This window comes from Rhinatrema bivittatum, chromosome 9 (assembly GCF_901001135.1).
Source record: "Rhinatrema bivittatum chromosome 9, aRhiBiv1.1, whole genome shotgun sequence".
Classification (NCBI taxonomy): domain Eukaryota; kingdom Metazoa; phylum Chordata; class Amphibia; order Gymnophiona; family Rhinatrematidae; genus Rhinatrema; species Rhinatrema bivittatum.
Genome location: NC_042623.1, coordinates 186,341,812 through 186,368,722, shown reverse-complemented (window position 1 = coordinate 186,368,722; position 26,911 = coordinate 186,341,812). Strand labels below are relative to the sequence as shown.

Sequence of the window (26,911 nt, the reverse complement as noted above, 5' to 3'; positions counted from 1 at the left end):
GTGGTTCTTGGTATACCAGTGTATGGGGTGTCAGCGGTGGTGCTTGTTATACCAGCGTATGGGGGGTGTCAGCGGTGGTTCTTGGTATACCAGTGTATGGGGGATGTCAGCGGTGGTTCTTGGTATACCAGTGTATGGGGGATGTCAGCGGTGGTACTCGGTATACCAGAGTATGGGATGAAGAACAAAGAGGGTACTCAGCAGTAGGATGTACTCAGTATAACAGTGATTGGGGTACAGAATTTTGTGTGGGGTGTGGGTGTGTGTGTGTGGTGAAAGTTTGTGAATCTGCTGACACTAAGACCAGTTTGAGCCTGCAAGAGCTGTCTTGACTTGGTGCATCGTTGCTCCCTCTCTGATCTTATTCAGATGCTGCCTGATCCTCATCTTTGGTGAGGCTCGTGACCCCCGGCTCTCCCTCCTCATATCGTAATTAATTGTAACCACGTTGTTTATCTTAAATGTAATGAACGAAATCCCTTGTTTTAAGTAGACTGCAGGCTCTCTGCATCGGGGACTGTCTCTTAGATATAATTGTAGAGTACTGCATACACAATAGAAATGATGGATAAGATATTCTGATGGAACTCCAGATTTGGGTGGCTAGTAGCAGTACTTTGGATTATTTTTTTTATTTTGTTACCCTTCTGCCGGCTTTCCCTCCCCCCTGCCCTCTTCCTACCCTAAATGGAAAAAGGACTGAAATTCATAATGCAGAGAGAGGATCCGGTATACATTATTTTTCACTTACAATCGTCCCACCAACATTTATAATAATGTAAAGTTTCCCCTGATATTGGACTGCCTGCGACCTTGTCTGGTCACCACCAGCCCTCTGGCATTCACCCGGTTGCTTGCTGGGCAGCGGTAGCCTCATATATTTATATATTTGTATGTTTCTTTTGGTTTTCCTCTATAAATCCTAAACTGGATGTAAAGTGCTGTGTTCCCCGGCTGCTACATTCACCTCTGAGGTGCAGCAGTACAGGATGGGGTTTTTTTTTTAAAATTTTTTTCTATGTGTTAACCTTCCTTTCCTTGCCTGCGGGTGGACAAACTCCGCTCCTGACGGCAGAGCTCTCGCACCCCCCCCCCCCCCCCACCCTCTCTCTTTTCCCCAGGGCGAGCAGAGAGCGCGGCATCTGCTTTGCGTAAGAAGACACCGAGCGCTCCCCGGCTCAGTGCATGCGAGAGATGCGCTGAGCTCGCGCTGCCGGGATTCCTGACCCCCGTCTTACTGCTCTTTTCATTGTGACTGGCTGCGGGCTCACTGCTCATTCGCCCCCCCCCCCCGCCAATGCAGATGCAGTACGCATGCAGTGGTTCGGGGAGCACCCAGGGGAGCCTGTTTTTTTTTTTTTTTTTTCCTTTCTAATTCCTGGCAGGGGATCAGACTGCCAACGAGGGAGGGGGGCAGCCATGTTTTATCCTCCTCCTCTGATTGCAGCACAGGGATGCCGCGGAGTTCAGAGCCGCTCCCCACACTAAAACTGGTGCTGCTGCTGCAGTCCGGTGCCGCATCCAGCCGCTGCCCAATCCCCCCTACCCACCCCCACCCTTTTTGCTCTGAGTCCTAGGAGCAGCTCATTATAGGAGCAGCCCCCCCCCGCCGCTGCCTAACCTGCTGTCCGAGCTGCGGTCAGATGCCAGGAAAACAAAAGGCGATCTTCGTGGCGTAGGGTGGGTGGAGGAGAGGTCCTGCCCCGGGTCTCACTCTGGAAGAGGTGTGGAGGGGCTCGCGGCAGCGGTGGAACGGATCCGGCTTTCCCGGGAGCGGGTGCATGCGTTTTCCCCATTCCCCCCCCCCCCCCTCTGGTTTTGCAGCCTTCTCTCACGCCCGGGCATTGCGCACACCCCCCCCCCGTGCCCGGAGAGCAGACTTGGAAGGGTCGCCGCCAGCAGCCGGGTCCATCGGGGGGCTGCATCCTCTGCGGGGGGGGGGGGGTGTTGGATGAGGAGGAGGATGCCCCCGCCGCAGCCCGGCACGCCGGCACCGCTCGCATAGCCCAAAGGCACGGGGAAAACGTCCACGGCAAGGAGGAGGAGAAGGGGCAGGATTCGAGCCCAGAGCTGCATTTCTCTCCGAGGAGGTGACTGTGGGAAAAGAAGGGGGAGGGGGGTGAGTGGGGGAAAAAGGCCAAAGGAAGAGCTTTCGCCACCGCAAAGGACGGAAGGGTTTTTTCCTTTTTTCTTGGACTTTCGGCTGTTTGCCCTCATGTGACTGGAAGCGATTCCCCCTCCTCCCTCACCACCAGTGTGTTTTTTTTTTTTTTTTGCCCTGGCTACGCACGCTGGCCGCCTCACTGATGCCCCCTCAGCCCCGGACGCTATGGGGGAGAAGCCGGACTATCAGCGGCTGCCCAGCGAGGAGGAGGAGGTGGTGGAGGTGGAAGTGGAGGAGGTACTGGCTCTCTCTCTCTATCTCTCTCTCTCTGCTTTTTTTCTTTTTCTGGTTTTTTTTTTACTTTTTCTACAAGGGGATGCCATGTTCAGTCCGGGCCACGAATGCCACCCTCTTCACCCGTCCCCGTCCCCTGCTGCTGCTGCACCCCCATGTCGCCAGGGTTTCATGTGATGCAGTCTGGAGAAGGTCTGCAGCCATCATAAGCCTCCATCCAGCGCAGGCCGTGCGCCCGGCTCTGTTCATCCCAGGGACCAGATGTGTTATGCGTAGCATTTTTTTTTTTTTTTTTTACATCGAGCGGCTGTGACAGAGCGGAACGTGATGTGCGGAAATCTGTGCCACGCCAGGCAGCAGGTGATGTGATAATTACACGCCGGGCTGCTGTAATTATCACGCCGGCGATGCCCGGTGCTGGCGGACGACACTGGCTTGGCACGTGCTGACATTTTTAGACCTCGCCTTCCTAGTGCAGTTGGGGGGGGGGGATTCGCACTGCGGCGTCCTCCCATCTCCCCCCCCCCCCCCCCCCCCCCCCCCCCCCGGGCACCTTTCCAATGCGCGCGCCTCGGGAGCGCGGACTCCCAGTCCCAAGGCGGTTATGTCCTGCCTGCGTCCACCCCAGCGCTGGAGGAGACTGCAGCTCGGAGGCATTGCAAGGGGGGGTGGGGGTTCCCCCCCCTCAAATAAAATCTGACAGGATTCTGCTGGGTACCATCCCTGCTCATTCTCTGTGTTGCTAACAGGCAGCCACCACCTACCAGCAGGATCAAGTTATCTGCTTCACTTCTGCATCTCCTCTTATTCCTGTGTCTCTTTTTTTTTTTGCCCTGGTGTTTTAATTTCTTGTAATTTTACACCGTTCTAGTGAATTACCATGCGGGGGGGGCGGGCGGGCTCTTGGCGTACATTTTTAGGGGCCTTGTAAAATCGAGCACACCTTCCCCCCCCCCCTCCCCGAGTAATTTACGAGGCATGTGCTGATTGCTTCTCTTTATCCCATCAGCGTTTTTGTTTTGTTTTTTGTTGCTTCGTTCATCATTCGAATTGTTCAGTGGGTGATCAGCATCTGAGAAGGCCGGGCTCTCCCGGGCCCTGAGGATCTCGATTCATGAAAGGCATCTGAACTGGCCCCTGATCAGAAGTGACCGCTGCCGCCGTCCCCTGCTGGGAATGAGGGCTGGGTGGGCACTGCCGAGTTTTTTGCCCTGCTGTTCCTTTTGCTGTAGCCGTGCAGTTTAAATATAACGAGAGCGGGACACGGGAGCCAGTGTTCGGCAGATCGGTTCCTTTTTCCTGTCTCTCAGTAAATATATCCTGCATGGGACATCCCGGTTACGTTCTCCGCTGTCTGTGGGGCGCGATGTAAAGATGGCTTTCCCTGTTCCCAGCAGACTACGTGATGAGCATTCCCACACTTATCCTCTTAAGTTACCTTAAGGAGGTAAGAAGTGCCACGCTGGGTTGGTGCAAAGGCCCGTCGTCGAGCCCGGCATCCTGCCTCTGACAGTGGCCAGTCCTTAAAAAAAAAAAAAAAAAAAAAAGTAGATCCAGTTTTTTGCTGCTCACTCCCTATGACAAGTGGTTGGATCTCCTGGAAGCACCTAGTTAATAATTTGGGCTTTGCCTCTTTTAACTTGTCCAGACTTTTTTTTTTTTAAACCCATCCGTGCGAGCAGCCTTCACCACATCCTCTTAGGATTCTACAGCTTGATTGCACCTTGAGTGAGAAAATACTTTCTCCAGTGTGTTTTTAAACCTGCTACCTGTTAGCTTCAAGGCGTGTCCCCTAATCTAATGTTGTTTGAAAGGGTTAATAACCGTTTCCCTCTTCCGCTCCAGTCCTGATTTTGTAGACTTCCATCATATCCCCCTCTGTCATCTCATCGTCAAACTGAAGTGCCCTAAACCTCTTTAGCCTTTCTTCATAAAGGAGCTTAAACCATTTCAGTTGCCCTTCTCTGTGAGACCAGAATTGCACCATTGCGACTGCGCCATTGATATGATGAGCTCTGTTTTATTCACTAGTCCTTTCTGAATAATTCCTAGCATTATTTGATTTTTTTTTTTTGGCTGCCACCGTGCACAGAGCTATTTCAATGTCGTCGACGACTCCTAGATCCTTTTTCCTGGGCAGATAATTCCTAACGCAGAATTCCAAAAATGTGTGCTAAAAAACTCGGGTTATTTGTTCTCTACATGCATCACTTTGCACTAGTCCACATTAAATGTAATCTGCCGTCTAGATGCCCAGTTCTCCAGTCGCACAGGGTACTTCTGCAGTTTCTGCCTGTGGTTTTTTTTTTGTCATCTGCAAATTTGACCACTTCACTTTGCCACGCCCCTTTTTAGATCATGAATGAATAAGGTGAACAGCACTGGTCCCAGGACAGATCCATGGGGCATTGCACGATTCACCTTTCTCTCCACTGGGAAAACTGACCATTTAGATTCCTGTCTCTTACCCAGTTAGCAATCCCCCTACCTTAGGGGTAGGGGGCGATACAGTATAGCAGAGGAGGTGCTTTAGCTGCTTAAAGCATGAATGGGTGCCGGGAAGTGAATGCTTGGGTGACCTTGCGGGCACCTGTAGACTTTCGGCCAGTTCTCTTGCTTTTAGTAAAACACCATACAGTGCCATACAGATATTTATATATTTTTTGGTGTTTGTGGACCCCTTTGGAAGGATGAAAGGCCGAGCGGACCATGCTGGGATTTGAACCTATAGGGCCATAGTAGCTGTAGGGGAGGCACTGTAATGCCGTCCTCGCAAGCTCTGCAGCCGTAAATATGCCATAAGGGCTGAGGGCTGCAGACACTTGCCGTCATGTCATGGGTGAGGCCCAAATCCCAGGCAGTCACATTTTGGATCTCCTGTGCCCCCTGGCATTAGAAAAAGCTGGCAGGGAAGTGTAAACATAGGAGGAGGCCAGAGAGATGTTTAATCTGCCATGTGCTGTCTCCCTTCCTCCTCCCGTGTCTGTGTGGAAGCTCACATGGACTGACACAAGCTCAGCACTGGCACAGGACCGTCTGGGATCCCTGTGAGGAAACAAGATGGTAGTCCTCACAGATGGGCGACATCAGATGGAACCCGGCATGGAAAACTTTTCTCAAAGTTTCTAGAAGCTTTGGCTGGCACACTGAGCATGCCCAGAATGCCACTATCCACGCGGCCACGCGAGGTCCTCCTTCAGTCTCCCTTTTTCCACGGTGCAGTTGGCCTTGTGGGGGTTTTTTTTTTTTTGGAGCTCTTGCTTCATCTTCCTTTTCGTGTTCTAAATTAGCAGTTTTTCTCCCGTTCCATCGTCAGGTCTCCCTTCGCCGGTCAGTATATCTCCTCGGCGCGGTAGGTAAACATTTTCCTCCCTTCTTCGCGATCGATTCCCGGCGTCCCACTTCTCGGTTGCCCTCGGTCATCGACCGCGTGCCGGCTATTTTTCATGGCATCGTCCGGCTTCTGTCTGTGCCCCCGATGCCCGCGGACCATGTCCGTCACGAATCCGCTTGAGGTTTGCATCCTCTGCCTGGGGGGGCATCGCACGACGTCCGGTGTCGGCTGTGTGATCAGGTGATCCCTACGGGCCGTCGTGCTCGGCTCAATTAAAATCTGCTCCATCCACACCCGCGTCGGAGTTATCTACACCCACTTGTTACGCTCCCCCTCTCCACACCCTCTGCGGCATCTAAAGACCAAGGGGGACAGTGACCGGACCTCCATGGTCTCGCCGCTTTCCAGAATGTTGGGATCCTCCGCCTCGGCGCCGGAGAAAGACTGGGCCGAGCACCATGGGAGATCCCGCAAGCATCGATACCGGTCGCCGTCGGCACACGGCTCCAGTTCTGGTGTAGTACCGGCTGTTGCCATACCGCCACTGAAGAAGCGACCCCCGTGGTACGGAGGCCCTATCCTCTGATAGATTTGGGAGTCCCAGGCTCCCTACCGATATTTTTGCCGGGCACTGTACCCACTCGGGGATCCGAGGAGGCACCGGTGACACCTCGTCGCCCTCCCTCACTCCTGTACTCACTGGAATTTCAGGAGGAGTTGGATTTGCAGGGTGTAGAGCGCGATGCTCCAAGCTCCACGGAGCGTTGAACCTCCCCCGCCACCAGCCCCCATATCTGTGCGGCCACCGATGCCCCCCTTGGGAGCAATCCTCATCATTGGGTTCTCCAAGGAGGAAGATGCGTCCGGCGTTGTGGTCCTGAGACCTTGGTTCCCCGAGCCTTTGCCCAGACCCTCAGGTCTCCCGCGGCCTCCGGTACCCCCATTGCCGCCAGGACCATTGATTCCCTCAGAGCCAGAGATTTACACAGGCCTCACCCGCGCAGCGAGGAAGGAAGGTTCTTACAATTCGTGGGGGGGATGATTCTTCAGAGTCGTCTTCTGAGATCTCTGACACCCTGTCTAAGCCTTCGCCACTGGAGGAAAGGCATTGGTCTCCTCCAGAGGACCTCTCCTTTGTGGGTTTTTTTGTCAGGGCCATGGCCAACGCTGTCCCCTTCCAGCTTGTTACAGAGGAGGATCACGACATAAAATGTTGGAGGTCCTCCAATTTGTGTCTGCTCCTAAAGAGATAGTGGCTGTTCCCATTCATAACATTTTTAACGATCTTCTTCGGATGTGGGAACATCTGATCTCCATTTCTCCAGTGAATAGGAAGGCGAACGCCACCTACCTAGTACAGCAGGCGTTAGGTTTTGAGAGGCGTCATCTCTCTCTCACCAGTCTGTGGTGGTGGAGTCCGCTCTCAAAAAGGCCAAACACTCCCGCACCCATGCCTCTGCCCCTCCGGAGCGGGAACACAGAGAGTTGGATGCTTTGGGTAGGAAGATTTTTCAGGGCACTATGCTCATCGCCCGTATCGCTTCCTACCAGTTGCACATGACCCAGTACAAATGAAACCTGTGGAAACAGGTCCAGGATCTAGCAGAACGGCTGCCACAACAGCAGCAGTAATCATTCTCCATTGTTGTACAGCAGGGTCTCAAGGCCGGGAAAACACAAGGTAAGATCCACCTACGATGTTTTTGAAACAAAGGCCAGGGTGGCTGCCGTGGGCATCGGTGCCTGACTCCATGCTTCTGACCTCCGACCAGAGGTGCAAGAGAAGTTGGCTGACCTCCCATGAACAGGTGAAAAGCTTTTCAGGGATAAAGTCAGTGATGCGGTAGCTCAGTTGAGGGATCACCATGAAACCCTTCAACAACTCTCTGCTAGTGCTTCAGATCCTCTGTCAGGAAATATTCCAGACCAAAATGCAGGAAGTCCTTCCATCGGCAGCTGAAATATTACCCCCCCCCCCCCCCCCCCCCCATACACCTCTTGGACTCGCACCCGTGCTAGCTCCAGGGGCCACTCCCGTCAAAGGCGAGCGCTTAGACCCTAGCCGGCACCCCAACAGGCCCTAGCTACGGGCTTTTGACTGGAGGCGAGGGAGCATGGGTCAGCGAGTCGTACCCCTGACGCTAGATCCTCCAGTGGGAGGCAGACCTCTTTGTTTCGCCCACCACTGGTCGACCATCATTTCACACAACTGGGTCCTTACTATAATTCGCCAGGGGTATCTATTAAATTTCAGAAAGATCCCAGAGGATTCTCCCCCCATGTCCATCATGGGGTTCGTCCGCCCAGCAGGTCATACTTCGGACAGAGCTATCCGCCTTTCTCATGACAGAAGCGGTAGAGCCTGTCCCTCGTCGTCAGCAGGGCCGATGATTCTATTTGAGATACTTCCATATACCGATGAGGACTGGGGGCTTGCGCCCCAATCTCGATCTCAGGGCGTTGAACAAATTCCTCAGAAGAGAAAGCTTCAAGATGGTTTCTCTGGGCACTCTAATTCCCCTCCTCAAAAGAGGAGACTAGCTCTGCTCACCCGATCTCAAGGATGCCTACACCCACATTGCCATCTTCACCAAACAGAAAGTATCTTCGCTTTGTGGTGAGGAAGGCTCAATATCAGTACAGGTGCTGCCTTTTGGTTTGGTCTCAGCCCCTTGCATCTTTGTGCCTGGCCGTGGTGGCAGTGCATCTCAGGTGCCGTGTGGTGCACGTCTTCCCATACCTGGTCCACTGGTTGGTCAAAAGCGACTCCCGCGCTGAACGCTTTGGCCCTGATGATGCAGGCGATGCAATCTCTGGGTTTTGTCGTCAACTACCTGAAATCCCACCTCTGCCCGTCTCCCCAGCTGGACTTCATAGGAGTCAGGATGGACACAGCTCAGGTGTTCTTGCCCTGCAATTGGGCCCTTGCTCTACCTTCGTTGGCAATCTTGGTGCACAACAGTCAGAATGTAAGTGCCCGCCTTCTGCTTTGCGTGTTGGGCCACATGGCAGCCTCAGTCCATGTTACCCCATTAGCCCGCCTTTGCATGCGCAGAGTGCAATGGACATTGTGGTCGCAATGGTAGGAGGCATCCCAGGACCTCAAGGCCCGTGTCTCCATCACACAACCTCTGAAGATCTCTCCAATCTAGAGCAGGGGATTCCCTTCCAAGCTGCCCCGCCTCAAGTGGTCCTTACCACTGATGCCTCTCCTCAGGGCTGGGGAGCCCATGTGGACAGCCTCCCACATGCAGGGCTCAGGGAGCTTCTCTGCTAGATAAACTTCTTAGAGCTTTGTGCGATTCAATACTCCCTCTGGGCATTCCGAGACCGGTTGTCCCACAAAGCAGTCCTGATTCGGATGGACAGCCAAGTCATGATGTGGTATATCAACAAGCAAGGAGGCATGGGGTCGTTCCTCCTCTATCAGGAAGCGGACAGATCTGGTCCTGGGCTCTGTCACAGGGGATGTTTCTGCGAGCAAGGTACCTACCCGGGACGCTGAACGTGCTAGCAGACTGCCTAAACTGCTCTTTTCAGCCACACGAGTGGTCTCTGAACCCGGATGTGGCGGCTCAGATTTTCCATTGGTGGGGGGACCCTGGATGTGGACCACTCTTCGCCTCCCCGTACAGCTACAAGGTGAGCAATTTTTGCCCCCCTTTTCGCGTGGGATGGCTGTCCAGCCTCCGAATCCTTCACCCTTCATTGGGTCTCCTGCATGCGCGAATCCTCCTCTTCTGCTCCTCCTGAAGCTCCAGCAGGACCGAGGGACCATGATGCTCATGGCGCCCTACTGGCCCAGGCAGACCTGGTTCCCTCTTCTTTGGGACCTGTCAGAGATCTCATCAAACTGGGGACCGTGCCCGATCTGATAACACAGAATCAGGGTGCCCTGCGCCATCCGAACCTCTGGGCGTTAGCGTTGACAGCTTGGATGTTGAGCGCCTAGTCCTTCAGCCCCCTAGGTCTCCCAGGTGCTGGTGGCTACCAGGAAGTCTTACAGGTTGAAATGGAAGAGGTTCTCCATCTGGTGTGAGGGGCATGGCTCAGATCCATTCACATGCCCCCTTCCCAGGTTCTTGGACTACTTGTGGCACCTTTCCGAGTCTGGGCTTAAAATCACCTCAGTCAGGGTCCATCAAAGTGTGGTTAGTGCGTCCCGTCGAGGATTCGCTGGCACACCCATATCACTTCCACCCTATAGTAGGTCACTTTATGAGGAGTCTGCTTCAGCTAAAGTCCCCTCTTCACCCTTCTGTTGAGTCCTGGAACCTCAGCATCGTCCTGGTGCGGCTCATGCGTCCTTCTTTTGAACCCTTGCGCTCCTGCGACCTGAAGTTCCTCATCTGGAAAGTTATATTCCTAGTGGCGATCACTTCCGCTTGTAGAGTTAGTGAGCTTCAGGCCTTAGCTACATATCCGTCCTATATGAAATTCTTTCATGATCGTGTGGTCCTGCGTACGCATCCCAGTTCCTGCCTAAGGCTGTGACTGATTTTTCACATCAATCAGTCCAATTCTGCCCACCTTCTTTCCGAGGCCTCATTCTCATCCAGGGGAACGGGCTCTTCATACATTGGATTGCAAGAGGGCTTTGGCCTTCTGTTTGGAGCGCACAGCAGGTTACAGGCAATCCACTCAACTCTTTGTTTCTTTCGATAACAATAGGCTGGGAGTTGTGGTGGGCAAACAGGACCCTATCTAACTGGCTAGCGGACTGCATCGTTCTGCTATGCACAAGCGCGGGCCTTCAGCTTGGAGGCCGAATCAAAGCTCACTCTGTGAGGGCCACGGCGACGTCGGTAGCCCACCTGCAGGCGGTTCCCGTCGCCGACATTTGCCGGGCAGCAACACGGAGTTCCCTGCACACGTTCGCTGCCCACTACTGCTTGGACAAGGATGGTTGACAAGACAGTGCCTTCGGCCAATCTGTCCTTCGCAACCTCTTTCAGATTTAAACCCAGCTCTTCCTGCCTAGAGCTCATTCTTCGGTTCAGGCTGTCTCCCAGTGTTAATAACAGCACCACAGTTGTTGTTGTGCCGTCGGCACCCGGTTTGCTGCCTGTTGCACATGGTTATGGTCTGGAGCAGCCCGTAGCTTGGAAGTCGCCCATCTGTGAGGACTACCGTCCTGCTTGCCCTAGGAGAAAGCGCGGTTGCTTACCTGTACAGGTGTTCTCCTAGGACAGCAGGATGGTAGTCCTCAGGAAACCCGCCCGCCGCCCCGCGGAGTTGGGTTGACCTGCGGTTTGTTGTTTTATTTTTTTGGCTTGTATTTTTTCTCTCTGTTAGAAGACTGAAAGGGGGACCTCATGTGGACGTGCAGACAGTAGCAGGCTGGGCACGCCTTGGTGTGCCAGTCAAAGCTTCTAGAAACGTTGACAAAAGTTCCCGTGCCGGGCTCCATCGGATGATGTCACCCACACGTGAGGACTAACATCCTGCTGTCCTAGGAGAGCACCTGTTACAGGTAAGCAACTGCGTTTTCCCTTGTTGGGAGGGGGTCACCCGCCAACCCTTCAGAGTAACTCTAAGCAGTGATTACAGAATTAGGAAGAAGTATGGTTTGGGAGGTGGTCGAGATGGAGTTAGGCCTGGCTACAGAGAGTTCGTGCGGCCACAGAGTGAGAGGCGGGTAATTTTGGGCACAGATGTGTCCCCCTTTCTCGGCTGGGACTCCTGCTGTATGCGGGACCCTTCATTCGGGGCATGCAGACCCCGTGCATGTTGTGGGAATATAGCAAGGTGATGCAGGGGCAAAAATCTGTTACTCTGCTTTATTCGGCGAGACGGTGCTCCCTTTCTTTTTGTAACTCGGTATCCACTGAAACTGCTAACTCATCTTTCCGCCTTACGTTTGCGCTAGTGATTGCATCCGGGAATCGCCATTAAGGGCCAGAGTGACTTCAGACTTTTCTGTCTCCCTGCTGACCCCCTCTGCTTCTTCACTGCATATCGTGGTCTTCGCCTGTCCCACATACGTTGGGCCTAGTCCCGTTTTCGTGCTTTCTGCTTCTTCACCCCTCCCCTTCCAGCACCTCTCCCTGACATTTAAGTGATAATATTTATTGCTGCCTTTCACCTGAAACACGCACTTTATCTACTGCTCTCTGATCTGTTCATCACGTAACTCTCTTGCACCGTTGTGTAATATTTTTGTTTAAGCTTTAAGAAAGCTTTAAAAATAAATAAATAAATGGGGCTCTGAGGGAGAGGATAAGGGTAGCCAGCATGCAAGGCAGCAGAAGTCTGCGAGTGGCTAATGGTGAGGGCTTATAAATGTATCTGCACAGTGCACCCAGTCCTGTACAACAGCTAATTCTATTTATTTACAAAAACAGAAAATGGCAATAGATAGGAATAAAAGTGGCAGGAGAAAAAAAATGGAGTTGTTTAAGGAGTGATAACCAGAAAGCAGTCAAGCTTTTATGGCTGGCAGTTGGGATAGACCTGCAGTGTGGACAGGCATGGCTGAGCCAACTGACTTTATCAGTCGTCATCTACATTAGAATAACTGCAAGACCCATCCAGCCTGATGCAGCATTGCAGAACCTGCCATGTCTCAGGCTTTACCCTCATATCCTTGCATCCAAGGTTCCTCTGTGCTTATCCCAGGCTTTACCCCTCAATCCCTCACAGCTAAGGATCCTCTGTGCTTATCCCAGACTTTACCCCTCACTCCCCCACAGCTAAGGATCCTCTGTGCTTATCCCAGGCTTTACCTCTCACTCCCCCACAGGTAAGGATCATCTGTGCTTATCCCAGGCTTTACCCCTCACTCCCCCACAGCTAAGGATCCTCTGTGCTTATCCCAGGCTTTATCTCTCACTCTCCCACAGCTAAGGATCCTCTGTGCTTATCCCAGGCTTTACCCCTCACTCCCCCAACAGCTAAGGATCCTCTGTGCTTATCCCAGGCTTTACCCCTCACTCCCTCACAGCTAAGGATCCTCTGTGCTTATCCCAGGCTTTACCTCTCACTCCCCCACAGCTAAGGATCCTCTGTGCTTATCCCAGGCTTTACCCCTCACTCCCCCACAGCTAAGGATCCTCTGTGCTTATCCCAGGCTTTACCCCTCACTCCCCCACAGCTAAGGATCCTCTGTGCTTATCCCAGGCTTTACCCCTCACTCCCCCACAGCTAAGGATCCTCTGTGCTTATCCCAGGCTTTACCTCTCACTCCCCCACAGCTAAGGATCCTCTGTGCTTATTTTATGTAATCCACACTGAACAATTGTAAGAACATAAGAAATTGCCGTGCTGGGTCAGACCAAGGGTCCATCAAGCCCAGCATCCTGTTTCCAACAGAGGCCAAAACCAGGCCACAATAACCTGGCAATTACTTAAACATTAAGAAGATCCCATGCTATTGATGCAATTAATAGCAGTGGCTATTCCCTAAGTATAATTGATTAGTAGCCATTAATGGACTTCTCCTCCAAGAACTTATCCAAACCTTTTTTGAACCCAGCTACACTAACTGCACTAACCACATCCTCTGGCAACAAATTCCAGAGCTTTATTGTGCGTTGAGTGAAAGAATTTTCTCCGATTAGTCTTAAATGTGCTACTTGCTAACTTCATGGAATGCCCCCTAATCCTATTATTCGAAAGTGTAAATAACCGAGTCACATCTACTCGTTCAAAACCTCATGATCTTAAAGACCTCTATCATATCCCCCCTCCAGCAGTCTCTTCTCCAAGTTGAACAGTCCTAACCTCTTCAGCTCTTTGGTTGTCCTTCTCTGTACCTTCTCCATCGCAACTATATCTTTTTTGAGATGTGGTGACCAGAACTGTACACAGTATTCAAGATGTGGTCTCACCATGGAGTGATACAGAGGCATTATGACATTTTCCGTTCTATTAACCATTCCCTTCCTAATAATTCCAAACATTCTGTTTGCTTTTTTGACTGCCGCAGCACACTGAGCCGACGATTTTAAAGTATTATCCACTATGATACCTAGATCTTTTTCCTAGGTGGTAGCTCCTAATATGGAACCTAACCGTTTAACTACAGCAAGTGTTATTTTTCCCTATATGCATCACCTTGCACTTGTCCACATTAAATTTAATCTGCCATTTGGATGCCCAATCTTCCAGTCTTGCAAGGTCCTCCTGTAATGTATCACAGTCTGCTTGTGATTTAACTACTCTGAATAATTTCGTATCATCCGCAAATTTGATAACCTCACTGAAGATGGGGAATATGCCTTTACAAATATATAAAATAAAAACAATTCTAGGATTTCTTGAATTGTTACTGTTTTGGCCTTCATCCTCTCTTGGAAAGTCGTTCCATGCATCCATCACCCTTTATTTTAGAAATATTTTCTAATATTATCCCCTCCCTTTAACTTTCTTTTTTTTTTTTTTTTTTACTGAACAAGAAGATATTTATCTTAAGACTTCAAAATGTACACAAATATACATTGTTTTAATGTCATCCATTTAACCCCCTCTTTAGGTTAAACTTGAAAATCTGGCAAAGCTGATCTATTACACTGTGTCCCCCTCATCTAGAATTCCTTTGCACTGAAAAATGCTTTTTGTGCATTTTGTGCTTTGCAGTCCTAGGAGTGCGCTAAGGCACACAGATGTGGGTCATCATGTCTCACAATAATCCAGTAAATGCTAGCAAAGATTGCACTGGCCCCTCCAGCCTGCCCAGCAAGGTTTTTCGGGGGTGTACCTGCTGCTCCATGTAGGTTACCCCCACTACCTCCCCCCTTCATTTCCCTCCTGTGCATGCATTCAGTCACGGTTTTGTTTTCATCTCACGGGGCTTGGAGTGGATGGAGGGCAGTGTAGGGTAAGGCAGTGGGAAGGCGTGCAAGTGCCTGGAAAGAAGAGCTTACAGATATGTGGGTCTGAAGGAAGGGTATGGGGGTGGGATCGGGGAGCTCTTTAAATCCTGCAGGGCCGCCTTTCTTGGAGCGGTTTCCCTGCGCTGGGGGCAGGAGGCGACCTTAAGGCTCCGAGAGCGGGGAGGCCCCACAGGAAATGCGGCGGCCCAGGGAGTCCCGTGCAGCCGAGGGGTGGGGGCCTCGCAGCGATCCCGGGCGGGGGGGACGGGACCTCTTGGGGGGGGGGGGGGGGGGCTGCAAGGGTGCCGGGATGAAGCGCTTCCAGAGCCTGACCCGAGCCTTCCCCTTCCTGGCGCGATTTCCTGTTTACAAAGTAAGTTTCCAGATGTGCAGGGGGGGGGCTCGGGCTTGCTTTCCCAGGCTGCGCTGGGGATGGAGTTCGGCTTCGGCTCCCACTTCCTTGCAGGACTTGCGGGTCCCCAGGCCCCCTTTTTTTTTTTTTTTTTTTTTTTGCTGACTGCATGGAGTTTGCTTCGGATCCGGTTTGCCGGTTGCACCGGGAATGGAGTTTGCTGGGCGCTTCGGATGTTGCATCACGGAGCAGCGCTCCCCCCCCCCCCGGGCCCCGGTGCGCCGGGGGGGGGGGGGGGTTTCCCGCGACGGTGTTCGGTCTGGGGCCGGTCCCGCACGGCCGAGCAATGATCGGAGCACTGCTGAGGGGGGGGGAGGCTCAGGGGGGGAAGTGCCCGCACCGAGGATATCGCAGAGCTTTGTAGCTGTTGGGAGCAGGATCTCTGTTAAGCGATGCATGTCCTGCCTCTCTGCAGGACCCGAGGCCGCTCCTAGGCTGAGAAATTGCACAGTGGCCTCACGGCTGCACGCGGTCTTTTTTCCTCCCTGCAGAATAAAATTGGGCTACCAGCTTGCCAGAAGCTTTAACAGTTTCAAGCCCACTCCACCTTGGCTGTTCACTTGGCTCACCTGCTCCTGCCTCTGCTGGAGGTCCCAGAGTGGCCCCCCCGAGCCCTATAGCAAGGGGATGGCTCTCAGGTTTGCTGTTCTTGAGCTGCCTCCCCAGAAGTTATTCCAGAAATATCTTCAGCCACTGTTCCAGAATTTTTCTGAAATCTTTGCATTTTTCACCCCCTGTTGAGGGGAGGGAGTTGGCTTAGCTCCTTTGCCTTTAGGCTATCAGACTCTTGCAAATACCTGTGGAAGGAAAGATTGATTGTTTTTTGTTTTTTTTAAAGCGCAAAGGGTATATGAAAATCCTGGGGCTTATAGCACAGTCTCTATGACTTTTAATGGCTGCATCTACAGCTGTGTGCCAGATTTTTAGGCACCTCTAATGTTCTAATGAATCACTAAGTGAACAGAAGCTGACACGTTTGCATGATACAAAATTGAACTTTAAACACGATCTTTAAAATCACCTTGCATCTGTGATAATCTCTTGTTTATAAACTAATACCGCATCAGCAAGCCAGCCAGTGTGCCCTGCGTTGCGTGGGCCTCCCGGACAGCTCAATCCCCCTGTTCACAGTTAATTTAGCAGGTCTGAAATGCATTTTCGTAAGAAAAGTATTTAAATTGCAACTTAAAAAAAAAGTCCTCATATGATTGAGCTGTCGGGGTGGCCCGTGCAATGCAGGGCACACTCTCTGGCTTGGTGATGCAGTATTAATTTATAAATAGAGATAATCACGGATGCAAGGTGATTTTTATAGATAACTTGTTTAGTGTTTCCCTACATATTTTTTGGATTGATTGTTTTGGGGATTCATGGCTCTTTTGGACATTTTACAAAGTTAAACATAACATTTTTTTTTTCTGCAATGTTTAATGCAAAATTACTATTTGCCCATTCCACCCCGCTCACGGTTTATAAACTTCTCTCATGTCCCCTCTGTCCCTTTCCCAAGCTGAAGAGCCCCGGCCTGTGTCGCCTCTCATCACAGGAGAGATGCTCCAGCCCATTTATAATTTGTCACCTTCCTCTGCCCCTTTTCTAGTTCTGCTGGGTCTTCCTTGAGGTGGGGGGGGGGTGATCAGAACCGCACACAGTACTCCAGGTGCAGTCGCACCGTGGCTCGATACAGAGGCATTGTAATATTTTCTCTTTCATTCTCCGTTCCTTTCCTGATCGTTCCTAACATTCTCGTTTCTTTTTTTGACTGCTGCGCAGTGAGCCGAGGATTTCAACGTATTGTCCGCAAGGTCCTTTTTTTTTTTTTTTTCTTTTCGGATAGTGACTCCCCCTACAGAGCCCAGCATCGTGTACCTATAGTTAGGATTATTCTTCCCCGCTTACTACATCACTCTGCACATTTCCACATTAAATTTAATCTGCCATTCAGTTGCTCAGCCTCCCAGTAGTCTGCAGTTTCCTCGTAATCCGCTCCTGTTCTTTGAATGATTTTGTGTCACCCGCGGATCTGATCACCGTGATCGTCGTTCCCTTTTCCAAGATCATTTATGAATGTTGAACAAGCCCAGGTCCCTGTGGCACTCCACCTACGACCTTCCTCTATTTTGGAAAATACCCTCTGTTTCATGCCTTTTATCCGGTTACCAGTCCACACTAGGACACTGCCTCCTTACCCCGTGACATTGGAGAACGTAGGGAGTCAGTGGCAGTCATTACAGCAAAGCGCCAGCAGCACGGCTCCGTAAGGATATACATGGGGGGTGGCATCGTGAATCAGCGTAACCCTCCCTAGCTGGGGACGGCAAAGCCCGATTAAGGTCCTCGAGCCTGATTTATAAAATGAGGACTTGACGTCACAGCAAGAAAGTAAGAGCAGTTATCCCTCAGCCGTTTCTGCCGACGTGCGAGCAAAGGAACAGATTCCCGGAGGGCGGCCGAGCTGAAAGCGAGTGGCATGTACCATCCGGTCAAAGAGTTTGCCCCAGGCAACCCGCAGCAGTGCATGTATGTGCCATCCTTACCTTGGAGGAAGTGGGAGAAAAACTATGGAAATATATAGGATAACTCTAGGCCCTGTTATGTCCCATGCTCATCAGCATTCCACTTTTCTGCTCGGACAGATTTATGCAAGATCAAGACAATGTTCCTTCTGGGATCTTCATCCATTAAAGCTTTTTTCGAAATTGGTAAGTAATCTCTGTACCCAACCACTGCTCTCTAACCTACAAACAACTCCCCTCAGTCGGGTGCACTACTGCTGCTGCCACTCCTGCTACTACTTAACATTTCTATAGCGCTGCGTGACATATACACAGCGCTGTACAAACAACACAAAAAGACAGTCCCTTCTCAATAGAGCTTACAGTCTAAATACAGGGCAAGAGACTTGATACACAGCACTGATGTTCCTTGGCTCACCCCGGAGCACTTTTTAAAAAAAAAAAAAAATGGGCATTGCGTTGGCCGCTCTCCAGTCATCAGGGTTTGTAGCTGTTAAATGATAGTTTACAGATTACCAGTAATAGGTTTGCAATTTCATGTTTTAGTGAAGTGATTTGTTAGTGACTTATTTTGTAAGTTTGATCTATTACATTCTTCATTATTTCAGAGAGATGTTTTAATTGCTCAGAATCATCACCATCAAAGAATTCATGGATTTATTTTTCCTGTTATCTCCTTGTCTTTCCGGGCACCCTTTTCACATCTTGGTCATTTAGCAGCCCAGATGACTCTCAAGATTTTTGCTTTGAATATACTTGAAAAATATATGATCAGTTTTTGCCTCTCTGGCAAGCTTCTGCTTAAATTCTCTTGGCATGTCTTACTACTGTTTTATGTCTAACTTGCCAGTACATAGCCAAGAGCGTATTTTCTTCATTTAGGCCTGCTTTCCATTTTTTTTTAACTGATGCTATTTTGGCTTCTACCATCTTTCACCTCACCTTTAAACCACACTGGTAGTCGTTTAGTCTTCCTCTGACCTTTTTAGATGTATGGAATACATTTCGTCTGAGCTTCCAAGATGGCATTTTCAGACAATTTCCATGCTGCATGAGGACTTTAACCTTTGCAACTGCTCCTTTTAGTTTTTTTTTCCCCCAACTACTTTCTTCATTCTATCAGGGTATCCCTTTTTTAAAGTTTTATATGTTACTGCAGTAATTTTACTTAATGCCTTCCCTCCAGTGATTATGTAAATTTGATTGTATTATGATCGTTATTGCTAAGCAACCCAAGCACAGTAACCCTTTGCACTGGGTCGTGCATTCCACTGAGGACTCAATCTGAGGTAGCTGCTGCTCTCGTCTGTTAATAGGACCAGTTGTTCCAAGAAACATTTATGGCATCTAAAAACTTAACCACTCTAGAATGTTCTGTTGAGACATTGACCCGATCGCTACTGTGGTAATTGAAATCTTCCATTATTACTGTGTTTTCAGTTGCATATTTTCCTTTCTAATTTCTGCTATCATTTCATAGTCTTTCTTCATCTTGGCCAGGTGGACGGTAGTATGTACCCACTGCTATACTCTTACACTTCATATATGGAAATTCTACCCATAAATATTCCTCACTGCATTTTGTTTCCTGCAGGATTTTCTATCATGAGAGAATGCCCTCTGATTCAGGAACTGGACTCCCACTTGCAGGCCTTCCACTTCACTGCAGGAAAGGAATGCTTTTCTTTCCTTATTTATTACTGTTTGTTTTATTTAAAGACATTTTTATTTTGTTAATTTTAATTACTGAATAGCAACAGTACTAATGAAAACTTGGCAGATACTTGTAGGGCCTTAGACTTCCAGTTGATTGTGCACAAGGAAGACAGTAAGTGTGGCTTAAGTTGTAAAACCATCTATTCTGCTTACTCCTTTGTCCCTGGCTGATGGAGGGCCCTGCTGTTTGAAGCTTTTCTCTTGGTTTCAGGGTCCTTCTACTGTACTCAGTTGGAGTCACAGAGCTGAGAGACTGAGGTGCGTTGCTTGGGTTCCCAGGTTTGCTCCTGCTCAGAGGTTTGGTGTGAAAGTGTCTGTACCGTTTCCCCCCAGCTGGGCGGTGAGTAGGGGACAGCAGATGCTGAGGGCGTTCTTTAGAGTGCATAGTTGAGGAGGGAGCAACCCTACCGCACCTGATTGCTCAGTGGCGTGCAGTAAGCAGTGGTGTTGATTGCTGTGACGGGGTAGCAGAAGTGTGGTAGAGGTAGGCGACTGTGAGCCTCAGGCTGGAGGTGGCTGAGGGTCCAGCGCACCTCCTCAGGTGTGACAGATGAGTTATGTGGGATGCCAGGCAACTTCACGCTGTTTGTCCAAGTAGGCATTGCAACTCACTGGTAGAGAAGGAAGGGGAGAAGGCATAACTGAAACAGTTTGTTTGTTTATTTATTTTTAATTTTTCTATACCGAAGTTCCTGTAAGAATACAAATCACACCGGTTTACATTATAACAACAAAATTCGCTTAGGAGCGTTACATAGAACAATGAAGGCATATAAATATGAAATGAAAGTTTACTAACGTATTGCATGAGGTACAAACGTAGGGGCCTGATTTGCTAAGGCTTTTCTCTCATTCCGTAAATTTGAAGAAGACTTTATTTCTGGTTCAGATAAACGGGTCCATTTTGAAACTGTGTCTCCTGACAAAATCTGCCAGAGTGGCATTTCATTGAATAACTCTTGTCAATTAATTCCTGCCCACCTGCCGCCACGAAACGCTAGCACGTAGAGATTGCCGACTCTTTTGATGCTCTCTTTCTCCTCCGGTTGGGTTGCTAAAATCTTGAATTGTACGTCTGTTCGTCCCGTACTCCAGAGGTTCTCCCTAGATTGTTGTCCTTGGAAGCGATCCGATCTCATCCTTGACGTTTTATTGCTACGGTATTATTAACAGTGTGCGCTGAAGCAAAATTGCAGGCATTTCTTGATGAACTTTGCATTCGTCGCCTGCTTTCGGTTTGGCTTTCGACCTGGGCACGACGCAGATCTTTCTGCCTGGACGTTGTGAGTCTGGTTTCAGTTACGTTCTCGTACTCCCATCACATTTCTGCTGCCTTCGATATAGTTGGAGCGTCAGAATCTTTTAGCCAGGCTGGAGAAGTTATGGGATCCTAGTGGACTGTCCTTCAGTGCTTCACTTCTTCTTTGCAAGACCATTCTCGGTGTACAAGGGTTGGTGCTATGTCGTCTTCTCCAGTGCCCCTCGGGGCTCTCCCTTACCTGCTGTTCTTTTCAATATATGTTTAACACCTCAGTGTAGGATTTTGGTCAATCAAGATGTTGGTTTTCGTCTTTATATGGACGAATTCCATTTTTTGTCACAGTTTCACACCGTGACTCTTTCGAGGCTGCATTTACTACAGTGTGATTGTATCTGTCAGCTGTAGATACATGGCTGACTGATAACAGATCAGTATTAAACAGAAGCAAATCTGAGATTATGAATTTTGAGGGACAGCAGATTCCGATCTCTAATCCTCTTCGCAATCTGGGAGTCTGTCATTATCTTTCTGTCCCGGGCCGAGGAACCGTAATTAAGATTTGCTTTCCTCAAGCTCCAACAGTTGAGTAAACTAAAGTCACTGGCTCCAGAACTGCGCTGCAGGTGTTGGAGCTAAGTCGTATTGATTATTGTAACTCCGTTTATTTAGGCCATCCTGCTTCCAACGTAGAGCCCTTCAGATGCTGCAGAATGCGGCCACAAGTCGTTTCTGGTGCTAAATTAGATCACATCGCACCAGTATCTTCCACCGGCTCCCTGTCCCATTTTTGCATTAGTTTTAAAATCGCCGTATAGTTTCACAGAGCGCTCAGTTCTTTAAGTCTCTCCGTAAAAATGTACTGGCTGTCAAAATCTCTTTGGTGCACCACTGGTAAAAGTAGCACATTTGTCCGAGACTAGAGAGCAAACCTGTTGCACTGCTGACCCCATAATGTGGAATTCTCTTCTGCAGGATTTAAGAGGGAATGCAAATCTTTACCCCTTTTTAAGAAGCATTTAAAAACCCCTCTGTCATGGTAGCATTTCCTGTTCTGTTTTCTGTGTATTTTATTTTTTTGTTGTTGTTTTAAGTTTCTTTTGCATGTTTTTACTTCATTGTGTGTGTTTTTTTTTAACCTGTACACCATTTAGATCATTAGATAACAGAGCCTTACCAATATGTGTATAAATAAATAAAAGATGCTTAGTAAATGAGGGCCCTTAGTGGCAGGGGAACTACACAGAAATATGCTGGCAGCAAGAGACCGTGTGGCCCTACCCCATCTGCCCAACCTCGGTAATTCATCTTACAATCCCCGCCACTCCCTCGGAGATCTCCCCCCTGTATTTATCCCATGCTTTCTTCAATTCAGTTACTGTGCTGTTCCACGCATTCACCACCCTCTCTGTACAGAAATATTTCCTAAGATTATGCCCCTTTACCCTCATCCCATGACCCCTCGTTCCAGAGCCTCCTTTCCATTGAGAAGGACAGGCCTCCTGTGCATGGAGACCTTTGAGATATGTGAATGTCTCTATCACATCTCCCCCGTCTCGCCTTTCCTCCAGGGTGTACATGTTTAGATCATTAAGTCTGAACCCCCTATGCTTCAGAACGAAGACCACTGCCCACCCTCGGGACCGACCGACTCCATCCTGTTTATATCCATGTCCTACTGTTTATATCCATGTCCTACTGTAAATAAGTTTCATATACTAAATATCCCAAGTGCACATGCCAACTAACCTTGTATATTGGTTCTTTTTGTAACGCTGCCTGTCTGACTCTCCTCTCCTCTACTTTGTATATCACCCAGTTAACCCCTCCCCTGTTTATTGTAATTTCCTTTCCTTTCCTTTCTCAGTTATTTGTAAACCGACATGATGTGTCCTACGAATGCCGGTATAAAAAAAGTTTTAAATAAATAAATAAATAAAATATCCTCTTGAAGGCCGGGGTCTCCAGAACTGTGCACCTTTTTGGAGGGTGCGGGTTAAAAAACCCCCCAAAAAAACCCATTTTAAAATGAAAATAAATGTTCCAAATGAGAGGGTCTTGCTTTGAGCTTGGGGGTTTGGAGAGGTTAAGCAATGAAATCTGAAATCCACACCCGGAGGATTGGAAAGGAGAAGGGAGCGATACCCTTTAAAGAGAAACGCTGGGACCGCCCTGAGCCCCGTTTCAGCCGCCGCGGTTACTGTGTGCGCGAGCGCTCTCCTTGCACGTGCAGAGGTGGAGGTGCGTTTTGGAGCTGCGGCAGCAGAGCTCCCGTGCTGAGCATTTATTTGTGAAGCTGGATTCCTTCGGCTCTCAGCATCAGTTTTTTTTTTTTTGCCGAGCCGCTAGTTTTGGTTTTTTTTTTAAACCTGTGAATGCCTTTTCCCTGCTGGCAGCCTGGATTCAGCCGCTTGTTCCGTGGCTGTTGTGCCCTGAGCCTTGGCATTTCCTGCTGTGGGGCTTCTTTCCTATGGCAGAACCTGGGAGTGTGTGTGGTGGGGGGGAGCAATGCGGCAGCAGCCGGCACAGCCTCTTTCCAATGTAACCCATGCTTAGCACGGCTGCTACCGGGATTCTGCATGATCTTTTTTTGGCAGCGAAAATCACTTCTGAGCCGAAAACGTGAATTATTAATTCTGTGTTGGGCATTTACTGCTTCCTAGAACAAATGGAAACCGAGCTGCGCGGAGCTCGGAAGCCGGGGAAGGGGGGTGGGCGGCAGCGCCTCTGGTTACGTCCTGGCTCCAGCTCCTCCGCGCCTGCTTCTTTATGGCAAAGGGAAGGTAATTAAGAGTTGGCAGCTGTTCTCTTTTTTTTTTTTTGCTTAGGAGGGCTGGCCAGCTTTTGCTTCTGGATTTTCTCCCGTCTCCTCAGGCGTTTGTGCAGAGGTGCCGCACACAACAGGGTCTGCCTGTGACGCGCGCACGCGTGTGTGGGCGTCCGCTACTACAGATGTGCACCCACTCTCTTATCGTAACAGATTATCCGATGCTGCATTTGTATTACAGTTTGCAATATTGAACTTTTTTAGACGTGAAGAGCAAAGGGGGCTTTTATTTAATTAAAAACATTTACGTTCCGCCTATACCTATAAAATGTCAAGCTCAAGAGGATCGGAATAAAAGGAAGTCGCCATTGTTGGCCCACAGTTCACCGACCATTGTAACTACCACCTGCTGTTTAGGTAGAGTTATGAGAGGAGAAAGGTGCAAGGATCCCCTCGGCTGATTCAGCCCTCTCCCCCGCCGTCTCTCTCTCTCTCCCCAGAGGCTGAGTATGCAGTCTGAGGGGGGCTCGGAGTGGCTCCTGGAACTTCTCACGGAGGTGCAGCTCCAGCAGTACTTCCTGCGAATTCGCGATGACCTCAACGTCACCCGCCTCTCCCATTTCGACTATGTCAAGAACGAAGACCTGGAGAAGATCGGCATGGGCCGGCCAGGTGTGTATGCAAGCCTTGCCCCCTTACCCCCCCCACCTGAAAGTGTACCCCGGTCGGGGGGGAGCATTCATCTGCCTTGCAGACAAGAAAACAAGTTATTTTGGGGGCTTGGAAGAAGCCGCGCGAGAGCTCAGGTTATTGTTAGGTGAGAGCCTCTTCCTCTCTATTCTCCATCCGCAGCTGGAAGGATGTCAGCCGCACGCCTCCTGCAGTGATGGGGCAGGCACAGGCCGTTGTGGCACTGTGGGGGCTGTAGTACAGTAAGGTTCGATTAGATCTTACCTGCTAATTGACTTTCCTTTGGTCCTGACAGACCAGTCTACACAAACGGGTTGTGTCCTCCGGCCAGCAGATGGAGGCAGAGACCAAAAGCCCAACTGTGATGTCACTCCCCATATAAAAGGGTCTGGTGCTGCCTTAGCTCCTCAGTACTGCTGAGGAGCTAAGGCACCCAAAAGACCCATATAACCCAAAGGCAATTGCTAGTTTTGGTTCCCCACATCATCGTCGTAATCCCAAACTTGATATCATCACCGTCGTTGGAACCCCGGTCACCAGCCCGGGAGGAAGAATGTCTGCTCCACGTTCGCAAGTAGGATTGCTGATTTCTGCATGAACAGGCAAATTCTTTGGACTTTTTTCCCTTGAGGAGGATAAGGATCCCCTGGAACTCAAAGATATTAGAGAACAAAAAAACGCCCCCCAAGAATCCATCTTTGCTAATCTCTGTCTGTTTCCACATATGTCTCTCCGTGTATATTTCCCATATACATATAGATACACTCACAGGTATTTAGACTCTTTTTTTTTTTTTTTTTTTTTTTTAAGTTGGAACTAGCGTTCTCTTCCTGGGTTGGGGCTGCAGACTGGTCTGTCAGGACTAAAGGAAAGCCGATTTAGCAAGTAAGATCTAATTAAACCTTCCCTATCATCCTGCCAGGCCAGTCTAAACAAATGGGATGTACCTAAGCGAATCCATGCCAGGGCGGCAGGAACAACTTAAACCTGCTTCCAGGACTCTCATGGTAAGTGCTGTGTCCTTTGGTGAAGGCTCAGCCTCAGCCGTCCTGTAAATGTACGCAGAGCTGCCCTTGTAGCCGTCCTGTAGCTTTCCACTGGCCCACTCGTGTGTGTACACTGTTCTCAATCTGTAATGCTACTTAAAGCATTGCGCAGTCACTTTCTTGGAGAGCACTCTGTGGGTCGCGGTGGCTGATCCAAAGCCTGCCTGCCCCCCTGAACTCATCTGTGACTTGCTAATGTCACCTAAAAGCCACCTAGTGATCAAAAAGCCCTTGCGTCTGGTCTTGCCTTTCCATTTTCGTAATGTCCAGTAATGACATTTTTTTGATTTCCCGGAAACGGTATTCTTGGAGCAGGAGAGCATCCCGGCCATTATGATATTCATTCCTTTTAGTACTGCCTAAGGGCCCCGCAGAGATGGATCCTTCGAGCAGCCTCCAAGCTGCTACCCTACTAGGACTGAGGTAAAAGGGGGGAGATGGCTGATCCCTCCCCGTATGAGTTCCTTCTCACGTTGAGGGAACCTGTGATATTGACTCCTCAGAAGAGCTTAAGCTGAGAGATGAGGTAGCTTTCGTTCCCAAGTCCCTGGTGGACAAGCAGAGCCTTGACTCCGTCCTATTTTTTTTTTCCTCTTTTGCTCTTCTGCTTTTCAGCATTTGAAGCGGCCTACCTCCAGAATTAAGTGACTTGTTCGAAGCCATAGGGAGCGGCCATGGTCTGGACCCTGAGCTGTAGCCTGCTGCACTAGCCTCTGATCTACCCCTCTGCTCCTTTACGGACCTTGCACATCATGCCTTCCCTCGTAAGGCCCACCTTGCAAACGATCCAGATCCCTTAGGCTCACTACATGGCCCACCTTTGCACAAGTGGCCATAAAGCCTGATATTTCTTAATCTCCCTATGTAGCTGCTGCTCTTCACAGCCTTGGCCATGAAAGAGCAGACATGGCTCTTCTAGGGTAGATTTACCGTATTTGCCTAAGGTGAATAAAAAACAAAACAAAAAAAGACATCCTTGTGTGCACCTTCTGGCCTAACCCAGAGAATGTGTGGGCTTCCGGCTGATCCATCCTCCAAAACCTGGAGGTCAGCTATGAACCTCCCAGGCTATTGGAACCCCCTAGTTCCTGCTTTTCCTTCTAAGCCTGGGGACTTATTCTTCTGTGAGCGTATTGAGTCAAACCAAAGGGAACACGTCTAGAAGCCCCATTACTTGACCCTTAGTAGGGCAAAAGGCCTCTTCTGCCAGACCTTATTCTTCCAGGTCTCCAGTATGTCAGCTCCTGACTTCTTACGTACGATAATCTTGTTTGTCATGTAAGTGGCTGCTCAGCCCTCACGGACGCGGCATGACCAAACTTACCAGGGTAGGTGATAGCTTCCTCTTCTCTTGGCTTGCTCCCAGCTCATAAGGTGGCATCTTGGCTCTCACTTCCTGGGCTGCTCGTTTCGAGCTAGTCAGCAGTATTGTTGGGGCTTTTACGTCCATCGGGGAAACTCTGGATGGCTCACGGTCGTCCTTTGCTTGGACCCGCCCATCGTAGTTCTCCCCTAGTGTTGCTGTTCCTGCTTCTGCCAGATTAGTCATATTCATACTTGAGGTGCCACCAAGTTTCTATCCACTCCCTCCTAGAGATAATAGTGCGGACTTCTGTAGCCAGACCCGCAGGAAGGGACTCGTTACTCTTGAGATCCTCACCTGATAGCCTTGGGCTTCACTGATCCCTGCTTGTAATGGCGCCCTGTTTTGTACACTGCTTAGCATTGAATTTTTCCAGATAAGTAATATATGTGTTTTTAAATAACTAGTCTAATGGTACGTAAAGGAGGAATTAATTTTTTCCTCCGGGTACTGGAAGGCTTCTCTGCTTCTTGCCCCCTCAGTAGCTGGAGTCCCAGCTACCCCTTGTTGCTATCGTTGAGAGCATCTCTGAACCCCCATTTGCCCTTAGGGCTCTCCTGGTACTGGAATTCCCCCCTGTGTTGTTCGCTCGGCTGGA

The 26,911-nt window shown here is 49.8% G+C and overlaps 1 protein-coding gene across 6 annotated transcripts in view; it reads left to right on the top strand.

Annotated features, from left to right (window-relative positions):
• The window catches only part of TNK2 (tyrosine kinase non receptor 2), a 151,944-nt gene that overhangs the window by 57,897 nt on the left and 67,136 nt on the right, over positions 1 to 26,911 (top strand). For 2 of the 6 annotated variants that reach the window (XM_029615721.1, XM_029615718.1), the window contains exons 1-2: positions 14,841 to 14,918; positions 23,715 to 23,886. In XM_029615721.1, the coding sequence (XP_029471581.1) occupies positions 14,856 to 14,918; positions 23,715 to 23,886 (235 nt within the window). In that variant the 5' untranslated portion in view covers positions 14,841 to 14,855. Of the gene's footprint in view, positions 1 to 14,840; positions 14,919 to 15,293; positions 17,660 to 23,714; positions 23,887 to 26,911 lie in introns of those variants that run through there. The other 4 variants (XM_029615720.1, XM_029615716.1, XM_029615717.1 and 1 more) reach the window with 4 other exon arrangements.